The sequence below is a fragment of the Tenrec ecaudatus genome, chromosome 6, assembly GCF_050624435.1.
Source record: "Tenrec ecaudatus isolate mTenEca1 chromosome 6, mTenEca1.hap1, whole genome shotgun sequence".
Classification (NCBI taxonomy): Eukaryota; Metazoa; Chordata; class Mammalia; order Afrosoricida; family Tenrecidae; genus Tenrec; species Tenrec ecaudatus.
The window spans coordinates 95227747-95246708 of record NC_134535.1 but is presented as its reverse complement, the minus strand read 5'-3'; the positions used below and the strand labels follow the sequence as shown (position 1 = coordinate 95246708).

The 18962-nt window shown below is 35.1% G+C and overlaps 1 protein-coding gene across 1 annotated transcript in view; it reads left to right on the top strand.

The window, feature by feature from the left end:
- Positions 1–3611: 3611 nt before the first annotated feature.
- MUC19 (mucin 19, oligomeric) overlaps positions 3612–18962 on the top strand; it is a 60318-nt gene continuing 44967 nt past the window's right edge. Inside the window, exons 1-5 of the mRNA XM_075553313.1 lie at positions 3612–3768; positions 11096–11128; positions 15617–15637; positions 16042–16164; positions 17203–17376. Of these exons, the coding sequence (XP_075409428.1) occupies positions 3612–3768; positions 11096–11128; positions 15617–15637; positions 16042–16164; positions 17203–17376 (508 nt within the window). The remainder of the gene's footprint in view (positions 3769–11095; positions 11129–15616; positions 15638–16041; positions 16165–17202; positions 17377–18962) is intronic.

The window sequence follows — 18962 nt, the reverse complement described above, 5'->3', positions numbered from 1 at the left end:
TCTTGTCTGATATCATGTTCAAATTACATCAAAGAAGAAATTTTTAAAATCCTTGCTTCTAAGAAGAATTCTGGCTTGCCTTCCCAAGAAAGATAGACACTTCTTGCTGATGGTTCATGGTATCTGGACTTCAAAACCCAAATTCAAAGTCATCAATTCTTCTTTGGTTTTCCTTACTTATTGTACAGCTTTCATATGTATATAAGGTTACTGAAAATATGACTGGGATGAGGTGCACTTTAGTTCTCCAAGTGATGTATTTGCTTGAAATAGGTCTTCTGCAGCAGATTTTCCCAGTGAAATTTGATTTCTTGACACCTGCTTCCTTGAGCATTGACTGTGGACACAGTTAAAATGAAAATCCTGACAATTTCAATTTTTTCTCTCCATTGACATTATACTTTGTCTGTTGGTTCAGTTATGAAGATTCTGTTCTCCTTAAATTGAGTAGTCATCCATACTGGTGGCTACAGTCTTTGATCTTCATTAAGAAGCGCTTCAAGTCCTAGCCGTCAGCAAAGAAGTTTGTGTTACTTGCATATCATCATAATGTGTTATCCTCCAGTCCTGATGCTGTGTTCTTCTTCATATGGTCCAGCAAAATCCAGATAAGCACAGCAGGAGGAAACAATCCTGATGAGCACCTTTCCTAATTTTAACCTATTTGATATTCTTTTGTTCTGTTTGAAAAACTGCCTCTATTCTGTGCACAGTTTCTATATGAGCACAATTAATTGTCTGGAATTCTCATTATCCTCAAAGTTAACCATAATTTGTTATTATCTTCAAGATTGGATGCATTTATATAGTCAATGAAACACAAGTCACATCTTTGAGGAATTCTCTGCTTTAAGTCAGATCCATCTGACATCAGCAGTGATTATATATATATATATATATTTGTTTTTTGAGCAGTGATATTCTTTACTCCATATCCTTCTCTGAACCTGACTCAGATATTTGACAGTTTCCTTTCTATGTACCACTGCAAATTTATTGAATTATAATCATCAAAGTTTTACTTGTATGTGATATTAATGATATGTTGGATAATTTGTTAATTTTGCTATATAAACTTTTTTTTTGGTAAGAGCACAGTTGGTGAACTAGATAGCTCATTCCAAATTTCTCAACATAGTGAATGCTTCCAGCATTGCATCAATTCATTGAAACATCTCAATTGACATTTCTGCTACTCCTAGAACATTTTAAACAATATTTCAGTGCACCTTGAACTTTTCTTTAGTATCACCAGCTCTTAATCACATGGTTGAACACGGACTTTTTTTTGGGTATAGTGACACTTTATATTCTTTCCATATTCCCTTCATGATTCCTGTATCATTAAAGATTTGCCCATAGAATACTTCAATACTGCAACCCAAACTTTGAATATTTTCATCAATTCTTTCAGCTTGGGAAATGTAGAGGTGCTGTTCCCTTTTTGTTTTCTAACTCCAAGTCTTTGCACATTTTACTGTAGTATTTTACTGTTTTTTCTCAAGTTGCCCTTTGAAATACTTTTCTGTTCTTTCCTTCATCATGGTTCTCTTTAATTTTAGTTACTCTATGTTTAAGAAGTACTCCTGGTATGAATCTAGGAAAATTAGAAGCCATGAAAATGAAATAAAGAATATACAAGTCAATAGTGAGCCCAAATGGAGTTGGATTAACCTTTTTGAATCAGGAAATCATATGGTTTATTATACTGGGAATGGCACAGTCAAGAGGAATGATGTTGTGTTCATCATCCAAAAGGACATGCCAAGATCTAGCTTGAAGCACAATGCTGTCTCCAATAGGATTATGAGTATCCACATACAAGGAAATCTAGTCAATGTAAGTATTATTCAAATATATGCACCAACCTCTAAAGCTAGTGATGAATAAATTGATGACTTCTACTATGGTCTTCAGTTTGAAATTGATCAAACATGCAATTGAGATGTATTGATAATTATTGGCAATTGGAATGCAAACGTTGGAACTGAAAAAGCAGGAACAGTCATTGAACTTTATCATCTAGACCACAGAACCAAAGCAGGAGATCACGTGATAGAATTTTGAAAGACCAATGACTTGTTCATAGCAAATCCCTTTTTTTCAATAACACAAAAGGCAACTATGCACATGAATTTCTCCAAAGAGAAACACAAAAATCAAATAGACTACATGTGTGGGAAGAAGCCATGGAGATGCTCAATATCAGCAGCTAAACCCAGAAGAAACTTGGAAACTTGCTCTTAATTGCAAAGTAGCTAAGGCAGGGGGAAGAAATGATGAAGTCAAATAATTGAACAGAAAATTACAAAGCGTAACTTGAGAACAACATGAAATATTATGATGGTATGTGCAAGGCCTAGAGTTAGAATAACTAAATGGAAGAATGTGCTCGGCATATATAAAACTGAAAGAACTCAAGAAAAAAAATTTAAACCCAGAGTTCCAATATTGAAAGATTTTGGAAGCATAAAAAGAAGATGGAAATAATACTCGGCCAAAAAAACCCCTAATAAAACACAACAACTTGTTAACACTGAATCATTTCAAGAGATAACATACAATCAGGAATTGTACTGAAGAAGTTCAAGCTGCACTGAAAGCATTAGCCAAAAATAAAACCCTAGGAATTTATGGAATAACCATTGAAATGTTTCAACAGGCTGGTGAAATACTAGAAGCAGTCACTTGTCTTGCCAGGAAATTTGGCAGACAGATCTGTGGACAACTGACTGGAAAAGATTCATATTTAAACTCCTTCCAAAGAAAGGTGACCCAACAAAATGTTTAAATTATAGCACAATACCATTAATATCACATGCAAGTAAAATTTTACTGAAGATCATCCAAAAATGGTGGTAGCAGTACACTGACAGGGAGCTGTCAGAGAAGAGGACATGGAACAAGGAATATCATTACTAATGTCAGATGGATCTTGGCTGAAGCAGAGGATATCGGAAGGATGTTTGGTTTTGTTGGCTCTACGAAGTAATCCATAACAAACTATGGATAACCGTGAGAAGATGGGAATTTCAGAGCACTTCACTGTGCTCCTACTGAATGTATACACAGATGAAGGGGCAGTTGTACAAACCAAACAAGGTAATACTGCATGGTTTAAAACCAGGAAAGGTGTGTGTATTAAATCCTCTCAGCATACTTAGTCAATCAGTGTACCAATCTTCAGAGAACCTGAGTTATATGAAGAAGAATGTAGCATCAGGATTAGAAGAATACTTATTAACAATTTGCAGTATGCAAATGACACGACCTTGCTTGCCGAAAGTGAGGAGGACTTTGAGTACTTGGTGATGAAAACAAAAGATGGCGGTATGTGGATCACAACTCAATGTTAAAGAAGACCAAAGTCTTCACAACTGGGCCAATAGCTAGCATCATGATAAATGGAGGAGAGATGGATGATATCAAGGATTTTGTCTTGTTCGGATCCACAATCCATATTCACGGAAGTAGCAGGAAAAAAATCAAAATATATGTTGCATTAGGTAAATCCACTACACAAGATCACTTTAAAGTGTTAACAAGCAAGGAGATTCCTTTGAGGATTAAAGTACGCCTTACCCAAGCCCTGCTATTTTCAATTATGTCCCATGCATGTGAAAGTTGATATTGAAAAAGGAAAACTGGGGAAGAAAGAACGCATGTGCATTGTGGTGCCGGAGAAGAATATTGAAAGCACCACGGACTGCCGGAAGGACAAGCTGCTGTCGAAGGAGTACAGCTGCCCAGTGCTTCTTAGAGACAAGGGTAGTGAGATTCTGTTGCTCCAACTTTGGACGTGTGGTCAGGAGAGACCAGTCCCTGGAGAAGGGCAGCACGCTTGGTAAAGAAGAGGGACATCAAGTGAGGGCAGTCCCCAACAAGATGGATTGACACAGTGACTTCACAGTCGGCTTGAACAGTCAAACAGTTGTGAGGATGGTACAGAAACAAGCAGGGTTTAGTTTTCTGTTTTGCATAAGCTCATTATGAGTTGGATTCAACTTGGTGGCATCTAACAACAACAACAACAGCAACATGTTTTAGAACAAGTTTCAGAGTCTCTCTGACGTAAAATTTTGTTTCTTTCTTGCGTTTATAATGGCCTCTTTCTTTTTTCATGTATCATGTCCTTGGTGTCATTACACAACTTTTTTGACCTTTGATTTAACGTGTCATATATTTAATGTGTCATATATGTGTCTTGAAATAATTTCTAAATTTAGCCGTAGTATACTCCAATTTATATTTTGGTTCGTATGGCTGGTTCTAATTTTTTCAGTTTCAACTTGTATTTCCATATGAACAATTATAATTTGTTCTGAAGTTGGTACCTGTCTTGCTAAACTGATGATGTTGGACTTTTCCCTTGTCTCTTTTCACAGGTTTAGTTAATTTGATTCCTATGTATTCCATCAGTGAGGGCCACATGTATAGTCATGATGTATTTTCCTGAAAAATAGGCATTTGGAATGAATAGGTAGTTATTCTTGCAAAATTCTATCACCTTTTTTCTATCACCATCTTTTCTTTCACAAAACTGTATTTTCCAACTACTTATCCTGTTTAGTTTTTTTCTCACTTTCGCCTATCACCAGTAATTTTCAAGGCATCTTAGTTGAATGTTTGATTAATTTTAAACAGCAGAACTTTGTAAAACTCTTAAAAATCTACTTTGGCCTTAGTGGTTAATTCATAGATTTGAACAGTAGTCATATGAATTTGTCTTTTTCCAGTCATATATATAATTCTATCATTGACAGCACTGCATTTTGGGATAGATACTGATGTCCATTTTGATGAGTGCTATAACATTTCTCTTCAATTTGCTATTCCTGACGTAAAAGATGTGGACCGTCTGATCCCAAATGGGCAATACCAAAGCATCCGGGTTCCTGAATGCTTAGGATATTGACCTGTAGATGTTCCACTTTATTTCTGATGACTTCCAAACTTCCTAGAGTTATATTTCATGCATTTTATATTCTGTTTATTAATTATGGACTGTTTGCCACCCTTTGTTCTCAGTTTAAGTGGTGTCATGTCAGCAAATGAATGTACTAAAATCTTGATTGTATCCCTGTCATTAGGGGTTCCTATTTGAGAAGGTAGCAAGCTTTTAGAAAGAAGAGTTTATCTGCTCCTGTAAAGATTTATAGTCTCAGAAACCCTCTGCATTTGCTGTGGGTCATAATTGACTCCATGGAGTAGGTTCGGGGTTTTGAATATTTCCAACTTGCGGGGCTCTTTGTGCAACACTATATCAGGCACTGTTTTGCTGCTACTCGTATAATTGTCACAAGATTTTTTTTTAACAACTGGATTGCCAGTTTCTTTTTCTTTGTATGTCTCACACTGGAAGCTTCCCTGAAATCTGGCCACTGTAGGTCAACCTGTTTTAACATGAAATATTGATGGCACAGATTCCAGCAACACAGAAACATGCAAGCCACCACAGTAATAAAAAAACCTCTGAGATATAAGTAGTAGTGATGTTAAATATTATTTATTAATGTCATAAATAATGTATCAATTTACATATTATTTCTACAACAATTTAATTTGATTTGATCCCAACTTCCCATACAACAAACATTTCTTAAATATTAGTTATTAAAATTCCAAAGACAATTGTCTAGCTACAGTGTATGTGGAAATAGAGTACTTTTTGTTCCATAGTCCAAACCAATACTGCTTAACATTTTCTTTATTTCCTGTGGTAGAAAATTTACACACACACACACACACACACACACACACACACACACACACCACAGATTTTCTTGCCCATACTGATACTATTGTTCTTTCAACTGTTGACCTTTTCTCTGACAGAGTATTATTAACTGTACAGATCTTAAGCCACATCCTTTAAATCAAGAAGGAAATGCTCCACTAGTGTTCTCTTTTTGTTGGACATGCTTTTAAACTATGTACAGTAGCTATTCAGTATAGGTTTTAATATTAACAGCTGGTTTTATTCAAGCAAAACGGAATTAAAAAATCTCAACATTCGCGGATTGCTTTTATTCTTTTTATTCATACATGATTTCATCTTTTTTCATAATGATATTAATCTCTAGTACTTGGAAAAGAAGATGAAATTAATCTTTTAAGTAGTGGTTTGAAAAGGCATGATAATCTAATAAATGTGATTCGTATCTTTCATATATTATTATTGAATTGTTAACTTCTCCATGAAACGTTTCTTTGTCCTCTTTTTTAATCTTAAGTAAAGCCCACAAATGGAAAAATAAAATTATATACATACTGCTGGGGCTAATTTGAGGGTGGGAAAACCTTAATGATATTGTATGGCGAATTGCTGGCAAAATGGTCTTTGATGGAATTTATTACACCAATGGAAAGGTTGAACTTGCGTGAGGTACAGATAGTTAATCTCTGGGAAATGTAATCCAGGAAATAAAGTACAGATACTAGTAGATAAGGCCATTTGGAGATGAAAACTAATATAAGTTCTCTTCTGAGAGCTCTTATGCTTTCGGTAAGTTGGCATGAAGGCCAGTAGTAGAGAGGGAAGATGAAAAGGAAATGTTGGAGGTTGATGTTGTTGTTAGAGATAGATACCATTGAATCGCCTCCAACCTCTACCCAACCACTGTTTGGCATAATGTGGCCGCCGAGGCCCTCGCCATCCTCAGAAGTGTTATGTTTAAGCCATGGTTGTACCTACTGTCCCAATCTAGCTTTCAATTCCCATTGATTTTACCAAGCATGCTCTCCTTCTCCAGGGAGGTTGACGAGAAATTGTGAAGAGAGATGGACTAGAAAATGTAGTCGTCTGTCTGATGTTAAGGTTCCACTTAGCTTGAGGAAATCCAAAGCAACAAATTGGCTTGTTGTTGTTGTTAGGTGCCACTGAGTACAGTCCACCCCGTAGGGACTCCACGCACAACAGAACAAACAACTGCCCAGTCATGCTACATCTTCTTGCTCATTCGTAGGCTTGAGCCCACTGCTTCAGCGACTCTGTCAATGCATCTCATTGAGGGCCTCCCTCGTTTCCTGTACCAAGCACCAGGGCCATTGCCCAGTTCCGGTCTCTCCTGACATGTCCAAAGTGTGTCAGAAAAGGTGACGCCACTCTTGCTTTTAAGGAGCACTCTGGCAGTACTTCCAAGACAGTTTTGTTTGTCCTTTTGGTAGACCATGATTTTTTTTGTCCTGTGCTTTCTTTTTTATAAATCACTTTATCAGGGGCTCTTACAACTCTTATAACAATCCATGCATCAACTGTATCAATCACCATTTATACTTATGTTGCCACCATCATTTTCAAAACATGTTTTTCTACCTGAGCCTTTGGTATCAACTCCTCATTTTCCCCTTTTACATTGCCATTTTACAAATGCGGCGATACAGGAGGAGATGGGGTAGAAAAGGGTTTAATTTAAGTCATAGTTTGGGTTTTGCCAAGCAAGTGCAAGTACGAAGAGAGATGATGGAGCTGAGGTCCATGCAAAGGGACAATGATAATGATTGACCATAAAATGTATGTGACGTATGGAAGAATTTTTGTTTTTGAGATGAAAGAACAATAAAGAAAATTAGCTGGATCTCTATCTTGAGATCCCTGGCTCCTTTTCTATCACCCAAGCCACATTTTCCAAAGATGATCCTCTTCTTTGTTCCTGGCTTTCACATCCAATCACCATTAATTATAAATACATTTGATTACATAATTGACCAGTTTCAGATTTCATAATTTGTAAATATCATCAATATCTTTACATTTGAATTTAATGGTGGGTATGTGCATTTGAATAACAATTGTATTCTAAATGCATTCTATTTATTTATATGTATGATGATAAATTATATGTAATGATGTCAATGGGTTCTTTTGTTTTCTGTTGTGCAATAAAACTATTACTATAATTGTTGTACATTTATATGTCTTAATTTGTCTATGCTTATGTGATTGTAATATAATTCTCTAAGGAAGTACTTATGAGAATTTTCAATATATAGTAACTTACTTCAAAAGGAGCTGATGTTTAAAGCACATTTTGTTTTTGAGAGAAAGATAACTACAGTATTTAATCACATTATTTGAGTTTATGGAGGTATTAGGACTTCCTCAATGATTAACAGATGGGAGATAAATGTACATCATTGGCATATTTGGTTTTGAATCCTGGAACGTTTAGTTCCTGACTTTGTTGTTTGCAGAGGGCGGCAAGAAGACATGGTCTGGGTTTGGCGTGAGCTGGACTTGGTTCAAGAGAAAAGATGTCACAGAAGTGAGACATTAAATTGACTTGGAAGAATTTCATCTTTGGCATGTTAATGTATTTGCCTATACTCTGTCATCACAAGCTCACCACACCTAGTTTGCAAAAACAGACAATGATATGAGTGACTATAAAAACTCAAGTAAGATGGTGCCAGGTAGATCTGATTCTCCAGGATGATTGGTCTCTGTTTCTAGGTCCCAAATCATGAAGCTGCTCTTTTGCTTGGTGGTGGTGCTATGCACCTTCTGCAAAGGTAAGGGACTAATTGAAATAATCTTTTTGAATTTGAATTGACCATGCACATGACTGGTTTCTTCCTTAATGCCCTCTACTGCAAACATTTTCTCACTTAGAAATTTCATACATATCAGAAGAGTACATTATATAAGAAAATTGGATTTTCATTTTAAGGGTTATTACTGCATCTTTAACAAAATGCTAAAGGGTGTGTATCGAGAAGTAGTTACAAGTGCTTAGAAATATTAGTGAACAAATTGCCCAAGGTATGCATATTATTATTAGTAAAATAATAATAAATATACCTTTGATGACTACATCTTGAAATCAATTCATTCACATTAATTATAATTTTGAAGGTATCATCTAATGAAAAGATTTATAACCAGAAAAACTTTTTAGGCAAAACACTCTTTAAAATTTAGAATTAATACATATATCATATCATTCCACAGTTCTATCACATCAAGCAATATTGGACAAGTGCTATCAGTTTCCAAATATTCTTTTTCTTCCTGGGCTCCTTGACATTGGCCCTTTTTTTTTCAACTCCCCTCCCCACCCCACTACCACTGTTAACCCCATCCCTGCCAGAGACTCTCATTCTGCTTCCTGTTCCTATAGGTTCATCACTCCCGGGTTGCATATACTGAAAACCAGAAAAACATACAACACAATTTAAGAGGGTCACCCCCGTGACACAACACATATTTAGCCCGACACTTTTCCTAGATATTTCAGAAACTTTAAAAATGAATTGAATTAATTGTTTTCTGAACTTGAATTGATCAATGCTATCACAAATTCAACATTGAGTAGCAACATGAAAGTCTTTAGAAACAAATTTATTTCTTTTCATTTAGTTCTGATTTTAAAAAGGGAAGAAAAATAGCATTGCTTGTACACAAAGGGAAAGTTGACGAAAGGGAGATTTGCTCTACAACTCTTCCATGAGAACTCACAATTTAGGGAACTACAATTGTTTGTAGTAATTAAGAGATATTATTTATATCCTTCATCCGAGGATATCATCTGGTAGATCTTTAGAAAATAATTAAAGTAAAATAGTTTTGCAATATTGCATGGCATTTTGCTTATTCTTTGAATAAAGTGTACCTGAACAATAATAATAAAGCATAGAACATGTCCTTTACAAACACATACATTAAGTGATATTTTATCACAACAAAAGGAAGTCCCGGTGCAGAGTGGTTACATGCAAGCCTGCTAACTGCAAGGTGAGCAATTCGAAAGCACGAGCCGCTGCATGGGGAAAGGACTGGGCTTTCTCCTCCTGTAAAGAGCTATCATCTTGGAAACTCACCAGGGTAGCTATACTCTGCCCTGCAGGGTCATTGTGAGCTGGCATCGACTCGATCTATTTATCAAAACAAATTGTAATTTTAAAAGATCTGTTTAAATATATTAACATCACTGGAAAAATAGGGACTATTTCTAAAGAAGATTCATGTATATCATAGATATTCATGAAAATGATCACAGTTATTTTTAAATGTTTCCCATATATTGATTTTTATTAACAAAATTCAGATATTTTATGTAGATTATGCCATGGTGTGAATTAAAGAGCAAATAATCTGGACTACTATGTATTATCAATATCAATAGTTAAAATGCGTTTTTCTTCTTAATCAGTAATGTCTTTGTGTCAAGCATAGACTCTTCATTTTCAGTAGTTTAGAGGATGATAAAATTTGGGGACTTGGAAATTGTAAAGACAATACTTATATGCCAACCATATACTTAATTCAAAGAAAAGTTTGTATTATTAATCAACTATAAGTACTAGAAATAAATGGGGGAAAATCCTTGGTTGGTAGAAAATAATTCAGTGATAAGAGATGTAGATCTGTCACGAAACATATATACATAGCTAATATTTTCCCTTAGGCCATTTTATATTCAAATTAGAGTAAAATCCATATGATTGTCTTTTCTTTTTTATTCCTTTCTTACTCTTGATTTATTTTTCTAATTGAGGGTGGAGGCTTCTAATCCATTGCCTATTAATATATCATCAGAAAATATTGATGAAAGTATATTAGGTGAATTTTAGGCTTTAAAATAAATTTAAGATCAATAGTTATAATAGAATTTGATGGTGTGAAAAGTGGAGAGCAAATGTTTTGAGAAAGATGAGGACAATGAATGTACGGATGTACTTTACACAACTGATGTATGTATGGATTGTGATAAGAGTTGCATGAGCCCCTAATAAAATGATTAAAAAATTTAAAAAAGAAAAATACAATGCTGATAAATATTAGTCTGTGGGATTAATTTAAATCATTAGGCTATATAAATTTCCAACATGAGTTGACATTGGAAGCTTTGATTTTAACTATGATGATAAGTAAACATATGAGGAGCAATAAAGTATCACTGAACTTCACGGAGGAGCATTTCCACTGAACTATAACTGCTACCAAATATAAAACAGTTTACTGGGGTTGAATTAAAAGAAGAAAGGAAACAAGACTATTACTCATATTGCCTTAAAATATTCTCTTGCGAATGTTCAAAATGATCTAATTGTTATTACCCTTTTTTCCTCTCATTTCTTTATGTGTTTTTTGTAGATGGTGAAGCCATGTTTTATAAACAAGCATCAGGTCAGTATCTTTCATAAATTAATCTTAATTTTTATGCAACAACACATTGCATTCTGAACCTGCTTTGGGGATGTAGAAAGTTAATTTTTTCATGTGCACTTGATTTTGTAAATGATCTTACAGGACTTTTCCTTTAGCCCACGTCACAGTCAACCATTCCAAGCACGGTGTAGTGTTTGCTCTGTGTGCAAGGCTGAGGACGATGGTTGCTTTGTAGTATGCACTCAGTTTGGACTCATTTTGAATGAATGAAATAAAGTGGGCTCATTGGAAAATGACTTGTATGGAATAAAATATTTTTTCCTATATGAAAGAAGCCAGGGACTTTACAAAGCTAATTGACTGCAGTGGGCTACAAATATTCTATCATTTTACCTAAAGTGCTTCTGTACAGTTTAACCTTCTCGGAAAATATCAACATGAAAGGCAATTATCTTAATGTATCTCATGCAATGGTGCCCCTAGGGTTTGTGGAGATGTGCAAGACATCTTTTCCAAACCCAAGGGATGGGTGCTGAGGTGCCAGGTCTGATTTTGATTTGCTTTCCTGTCTCTTTTCTCCTGCTCAACTCTAAGCCAGGTGCCACCACTGTGGCTGCTTTTAGCAGCCAGTTGTAGTTTTGTATGCATTCTCAGCGTGTCTAGTATCTGTGGTGAGAGGGCCCACTTTGAGGGAGGCCCTGAGGGATTTTCCTGATTGGAAAAATGAATGAATGTTCAGTCATGGATTTTGTGAGTCTCTATTTTCTGTCAGTTTTTGTGGCACCTCCCATTTCACATCGTTAGAGATTTTCAGGTATATCACACATCGTGTACAACCTTTCTTCAACATGTTTGTATTTAGGATCTCCCAATTGAGCCTCTGACAGTACTGAGTGACGCAAACAGTTTCAGGTCTGACTTCTAGCCAGACCCAACCAGGTGCACCTGGCTGTCTGCTTGAGAAATGCTCCCACCTTGGAAACCTTATGAAGCGGTGCTGCTCTGTCCGCCCAGGGCGGTCATGTCAGGTCAGGCGGCTCTGTCCCCCAGGGCGGTCATGTCCGGTCAGGCGGCTCTGTCCACCCAGGGCGGTCCCGAATTGTAAGGGACTCAATGGGAACTATAGCAAGAGCAACAGTAAATCACACCTACACCTACACATAATCTTTTGAAAAAATTAGTGTATTTATGTGCATTTGCATGTGCAAGGACACACAATTTGGTTTTGACAACAGTTATCAGAGTACATGGGAAACACTTTATTATTTTATTGGTCTTAAATTATGTCTTCTTTATGGAATTTACTGTTCGAAGTCCTGAACTTTCCAGTATAGTTGAAATTTCTGAGTGTTTTTAGAACCTATTTTTTGAATTTTAGCTGAATAATGTCAATTCTGGTTGAGGAAATTTATAAAGATCATAGACTAGGGAAGAATTAAAAAGAATGAAGAATCCTGTTGTCTATAAATCTCCAGATAAAAGCGATAGTTAAAATGTTTTTAGAGTATTTTTAATATGTAATCTACATGCAAAGTTCTATAGTCTTTGTTAAATATTTTGGTTCTCATTCTTGAGAAAATTCTTAAGGAAACCAATGTCCATTCTATGTGGTAAAATTTTTTTGTATTTCTACTTCCAACTTGACAACAATAAGCACTTGTATGCAAATTACATCACTCTTCATGGGTGTTCTTGACACAAATGCAATAATGACAAAGTAACATATTTACATGTCATTGATTTTAATATGGAGATAATTCCCTTGATTAGCACTAATAGCACATATCATTTTAAGGTAATATGTGTGTAAATCATAGTAAAACAGAAATTGTAGCCATTAGATTCAAATTAAGAAATTTTAATATTCTGGCATTTTTTTCACCTGAAAATATTTTTAACTAATACCCTTAAATTTCACCAGTAGAACAAGAATTAGCATTACGAGGAACCTTTTTCCGGTTCTCCTGTTGAGAATGATTTAATGACATGTATTTCAATATATTCTTGCTCATGCATCGAGAGTGCTTTTCGGATTGATTGGGTCTTCCCCTTGGGGTTCCAGAGGTATATAAATGCATCATAGCCAATGGCTCATTGCTATATGGGAATAAAGAAAAAACTCAAAGACAAGAAGTGGTTCTAATAAAACTTCAGCTAATATTAGAAACATTTTTCATTTAGAAAAGCTACCAATGACAGAAATTTTCTCTTTATTTCCTTAGATGGCAAAATAGCTGAAAGTAGACCAGTTAAATTATTTTCTCATTCTGTTTATACTAAAAAATCAATAGGGAAGCTGTGTTTTTCTTTACAGTAAATAGCTCCCCTGGCAAAATTGTTTAAAAAATTTAAATTGTCCCTTTATTATTATACGTGCATTTTGCTGTTGTTGTTTTATTGTTGGCTGTTTTTTTTTAATGAATCTGGGTTGGTTATTTTGATCAGGAGTCCTCATTGCATAGTAGGATGTTAACATGTTGGAATGCTAACTGCCAAGTTAGCAGTTCAAAACCATCAGATGAGACTTTTTACCCTTGTACAGGTTTACAGTCTTGAAGGTCAACTTGGGCAGTTCGACTCTGTTCTACAGAGTTGCTATAAGTTGGAATAAACTCAATGGCCATGAGTTTGGTTTAGTTTTTGAGATATTTGGATGTTTAACCAGTTTCTATCAAGATGATAAAATCTGAAATGGAAATTTCTCTGGCTACATACTTTAAATTTTTTCTAATTTATGAAAGAAATATATATATTTAAATTTTAAATTCCTATGTTTAATAACAGAGTGATTTATTTTTTATACTAGGAAGAATTCCTTAGTGATAAATCTTAATCGGGATAGTTAGTGTCCGTAGTTGTCATACAGAGTCCTGTGTTACTGGATATCCTAGACTATTATGGGTTTTGTTTGTTTGTTTTTAAGTTTCCATACCTAAAAAAAAATGACATATAAGCTGAAGCAGTTCAATAAGAATGTTTTGATGGATTTTTCCCCCCTGGAATCCAACCTAGACCAGGATTGTCCTTATCAGTTTTATTATAGCATATTTTAGATCTGTCTTTTCCACACCTATGTACAATAAAATTGGAAAATATTTTCGTTGAAGCAAAACATACACTAAGATTAAACAAGAGCTTTCTCATGAAACAAAACCAAACAATTATTTCATCAACCAACTCAAATTATTTCATCCCAAGGATGGACAGGGTTTACTGAGTCAGTTCAGATTCACTGGAGTTCAGTGCGAAAATACAATTTGCCAAAGTTTCTCTTCTTCTGCCTTTTGAATGCCTTGCCTTGCCCCATACTGAGAGGGATATAGCCCAGGTGGCATCCCTAAACACCAGTCAGCTGTCAGATGAAGAGGCTGTAACTGCAATGTGATCCAACCTTGAGAACCATGCCTATGCATGCCCTGCTACCAGACTCAGGGATTCAGGGTCCTGGGAACTTAGAACATAATTTAGAATGGGAAAGGAAGGTGGGTGAACAGTGCCCCTTGACCCTCTGTACATGTATGTGGTCACGGAGGTGGACCACGGTCTCCAGAAGGAAAGAGAGTCTGGTGGTGTCTAAGACAGGCACTGTGAAAGTCAGTTTGACTCAAAAGACCACACCTCTTCCAATGTGGAAGATGCTCTCACTTCTGCTCTGACATGAAACAAATGTATTTGGATTTGAGGCACAGATAGAAAACTACACTACAATAAAGAGCGTGTAGTTAATGAAAAAGTAAGAGGAGAAAGAGTTCTGAGAAACAAGGGAAGATAAAGAGAAAATGCTGTGTATGGGGAAAAGTAGAATAAATAATAGTTGTTGAAGCTTTATTTGAATAACATAATAACAAAAATTGACGGTGCCTGGTTTCAACATTGGATTCCTCTAAACCAAGCATGCACACATGAGCGTCACGATTTAGGAAAGCCTTAATATTTGAGAGTCTCTTTATGAAATGGCTTGGCATATGAATTCCTACTATTTTAAAATGCATTTTAATATTCTCTTTATATACATGGTTTACTCAGGAAAATTCAAATAAATTTCTTAAACGCAGGGAAAATGGCTCAGAATTCCAAGAATGATATTTAATTTTACCTTCAAGTATGTACCTCGTTGTCTTGTCTATTTGATGACTAAACACAAGTATTCTATACTTTTTTTAGGGATGCCGTAGGCTTTAGGATGTTATTACGTCTAATGTTCTTTCATTTTATTAGATTTTATAAAAATATTTAAATGGTATAGCAGAAAGCACAATCTGTCATATGTAATATAACATATATTTCCAGAGGTGAGGTCTATGTTGTGGGATGACAATGTTTAAAAAATATTGACTGTATTCTACGGGTCCACACCCTATTCAAGAAACGTGGGGAAGCACAGTGAATAAAACAGAAAAAGAAACACAGTAAACCTGAATGAGATGACATTTAAGCTAATACTTGAGAAGGTGAATGCTATAAACACTTTATATTCTCTCTTTTTCCTTTTCTTTTTCTTTACAGAAAGACAGAGAAGAGAATCAGGTATGTTAGCATAATTTTATCAGCTTTGAGTTGCAATAGCCAAAGACAACATGAACTGAACATACTGAAAAATCTTAAGGGGGTGGAAAGTTGAACACTTGAGTACTGATAATGGAGAAAGAATCAGACAGGGAAAGATCTTCCTCCTCCCAGAGAAAAGCTTCTACTACACATTATTTATTAATCTTCACAGCTCTCTTCTCTTCATTTCCTAAATCTTCAAATGATGAAGAAAAGTCAAAGATATTATGCTTACATAAATTCATTGCCTTTGTCCCAAGTGCTACCAGAATAACAGGGCTTACTCCAAATAAAACATGACTTTTTATAGTGTCACTATCAGAGTACTTTTATAACCTGTGTGAATATTATTTTCCAATCATATCTTCTGTCCTTCATACTAGGTGGACTTTCGTTCGATAGTTCATCCTTTGGTGACCCCGACAGAAGACTCTTTGACACTGGATTTAGATCTCCAAGAGAGCGCCGCGAGACAGATAGCTTAGAGTTAGAGGACTCCCCAGCAGGTACTGTTAGAGAAAAGCTGATTGTCAGAATCCAGTTTCCATTGGAGATAGTCTGGTAGTCTTTGCTTTAATTGCAGAAAACGATCTTAATAATGGTTATGGAGCATCTAATGGCACTATTTCCAGTACCAATGAGAGTAATTAATTGTCTTTAGAGGATATTGGCAACAATGTCTACATTTATTGAATCGTTTTTCTGGGAAATTCAATTTTTTCATGCTCTCTCTCTCTCTTTCTCCTAGTTTTTATTATGAATGTGATTGGTCATTTATATGGAAGTTTTTTATGGTATAAAACTTGTCTGAACCCAAATTGATTGTAGGTCTTCCACCCCATGCTTCTGTTTCCAAACACAAATTGTTTCCCACATCAGGATTCTTTCTTTTAAGAACCATACTCAAATTACTGAATACTATTGTATATCAGGGTTTCTACAATATTTGTCACTTCAAATTGTATTTGAAAAGAATTTAAATTTGTTTAAGTGGAACATGTCTTCCCTTGTTCAGTGTATTGCTCACTATAGGCCAATTAAAAGTTAAAGTTTATGCTTTACAAAAAAAAAGGAGCTCTGCAAAGGACAATTTAATATGGAATATTTAACTTTCCCATCTATTCTATGTGGTGACACATGAACAGGGGAGTCACACTTGGGTACGAGGTGAGGTTAAATGTCTTTAAGAAGGTTATAAAACGTCATTGCCTGCCAGCTGTTTTGTGTTAGACAAAATCAGTCTGACTAATGAGTTAAGGTATTTGCTCTTTGTCATAATTCTCAGGTGGTTTCTAGTGTTTTGTAGAACCTATGAAACTAGATCTTGCATGACCTCCACAGAGAATTTTCTCAGTTTTTGTGGTAAATGGGCTATTAAAATAATGAAGGCATGTTATGGAACTGTGTATGAAAATGCTTATGGGGAGGTAGATATACAAAGCTATAATATGGACTTTGTTCAAGAAATATATGTGGACTAATTTCTTGTGTAATATCAACTTTTAAACCCCGTCTTGGATAATAATTATATTTTTGTCTGGCAGATAAACCCAATTCAGCAGTGGGTCTTGGCAGTGGTTTCTCTGGTGGTGCAGAATTTGGTGGCACTATTTTAAACCAAAATGAAATTGGTCCTAGTTCATTTGGCCAAAGTGGATTTGGCACAAAGGTGATGAGGAATGGATTATCTGACTCGGATTCTGCAGTCAGGGAAACAGGTATTATAAATGGTTTAATAAAGAAAGCATTGATTGTTGTTGTTCTCTACTAAAACAAATTTAGTGTGAGAGATATTCATGGGCGCAGTTTGTAACTTTATGGTTGTTTCTTAAATAGTCTCTATTATATTCAAAATAAATTGGAAATTTACACACTTTAGTAAAGAAGAAAGTAGATTTAAGATCTTTTGCAGGAGTTTGGACCTGGAAAGAAAAGACTTATTTTTTTTTATTCAAATGTTTTTCACTAACCTGCAAGGAATTTAGGAAAATGATTTAGACCCTTTTGTTCCAATGTTTTGTTATCTACAACATAAAAGCTTGGAATCCATTTATATTTAAACATTTGACTGTTAATTTTTATAGTCTGTACTCAAAGAATGCCAATTAATTTTATAAAAATTTGGTATTTTATTTTATGATTGTCTAAAAATCCAATACATTAACCTAGTGTGCGTGTGTATTTTTTTTTTTTGGTATAGGAGAATTAGATTAAAATGTATTGAAATTGGTGGAATAGTAGTGGTTTCATTGGTGATGAATCTTTGGAGCTGTGTGGGCTCTTAACTTTTAGTACCCAGTAATTCTGATATAGAATTTAAAACATTACAATAATTTTGCTTATTTATTATTCTTGATTTTGGACTTGTTAGTAAAAAAGAAAGGTGGATGGGAAATTGGTTTTGTTATCCTGACGTAAGTGGAATTGTTGGTAATGTTGAATAGAAAGACTTTGGTGATTATTGAACAGGGAATGGTGGAAAAATCAACCCCCACCAATACAAGTATTATTATTTAGGCTTTCTTCACAGGGTGGAGGTTTACAAACATTTAAAAATATACTTTGGGTTCTTTAATTTTAGCAGATAACACTAATACCAGAACTGGAATGGATTTAATAGGAATGCCTGAGCGATCTGGGATTTGGTTCAGGGGCATCCGGTCACCTGGCTTGGGTGTCAGTATGGAGTCGGGTGGAATGAGTGGTGAAGGATTGCTAGGGGCAAATCTGTAATCTTAGGATTGAGTATCGGTGGCTCAGGAATTTCAAATTAAAGTTTTTCTTGAAAAATTAAAATAATGATTAGTTTTCTTATAATGGTATCTGATGACAAACGTATTGACTGAGATGAATTTTAATACTATTTTTGTTTTTCCATTAGTTGGAACTGGATCTATTGGTTTGGGACTTGGAGAAGGAAAGAGTGAAGGTGAACTTGACTTTGGAATTTCTGGTTTGAATTCTTTTGGTGGTAGCAACAAAATGGTTAAAGCAAATCAAGTGGGTAGCAATGGAAGATCTATATCCAATGCTTTAGTTATTGATAGTTAATTGTTGTGCATAAAAATCCATTTTATCAAAGGCATTTGGTATACTTAGTGATCAAAATATTATATCCCACAGGTGATCCAGTGCACGAAGTGGGAATGAACTTTTGAGGATAACTCTGAAATATGGAAATTGAATTTAGGGGTATTGGATCAATACGGACTGGGTTTTAATTAAATTGGAGGAAATAGGATGAATGGCAATTGATCTGCTGGGGTTAAATTCAAAGGACTTGAATCTGAGGGGCACTCAGATA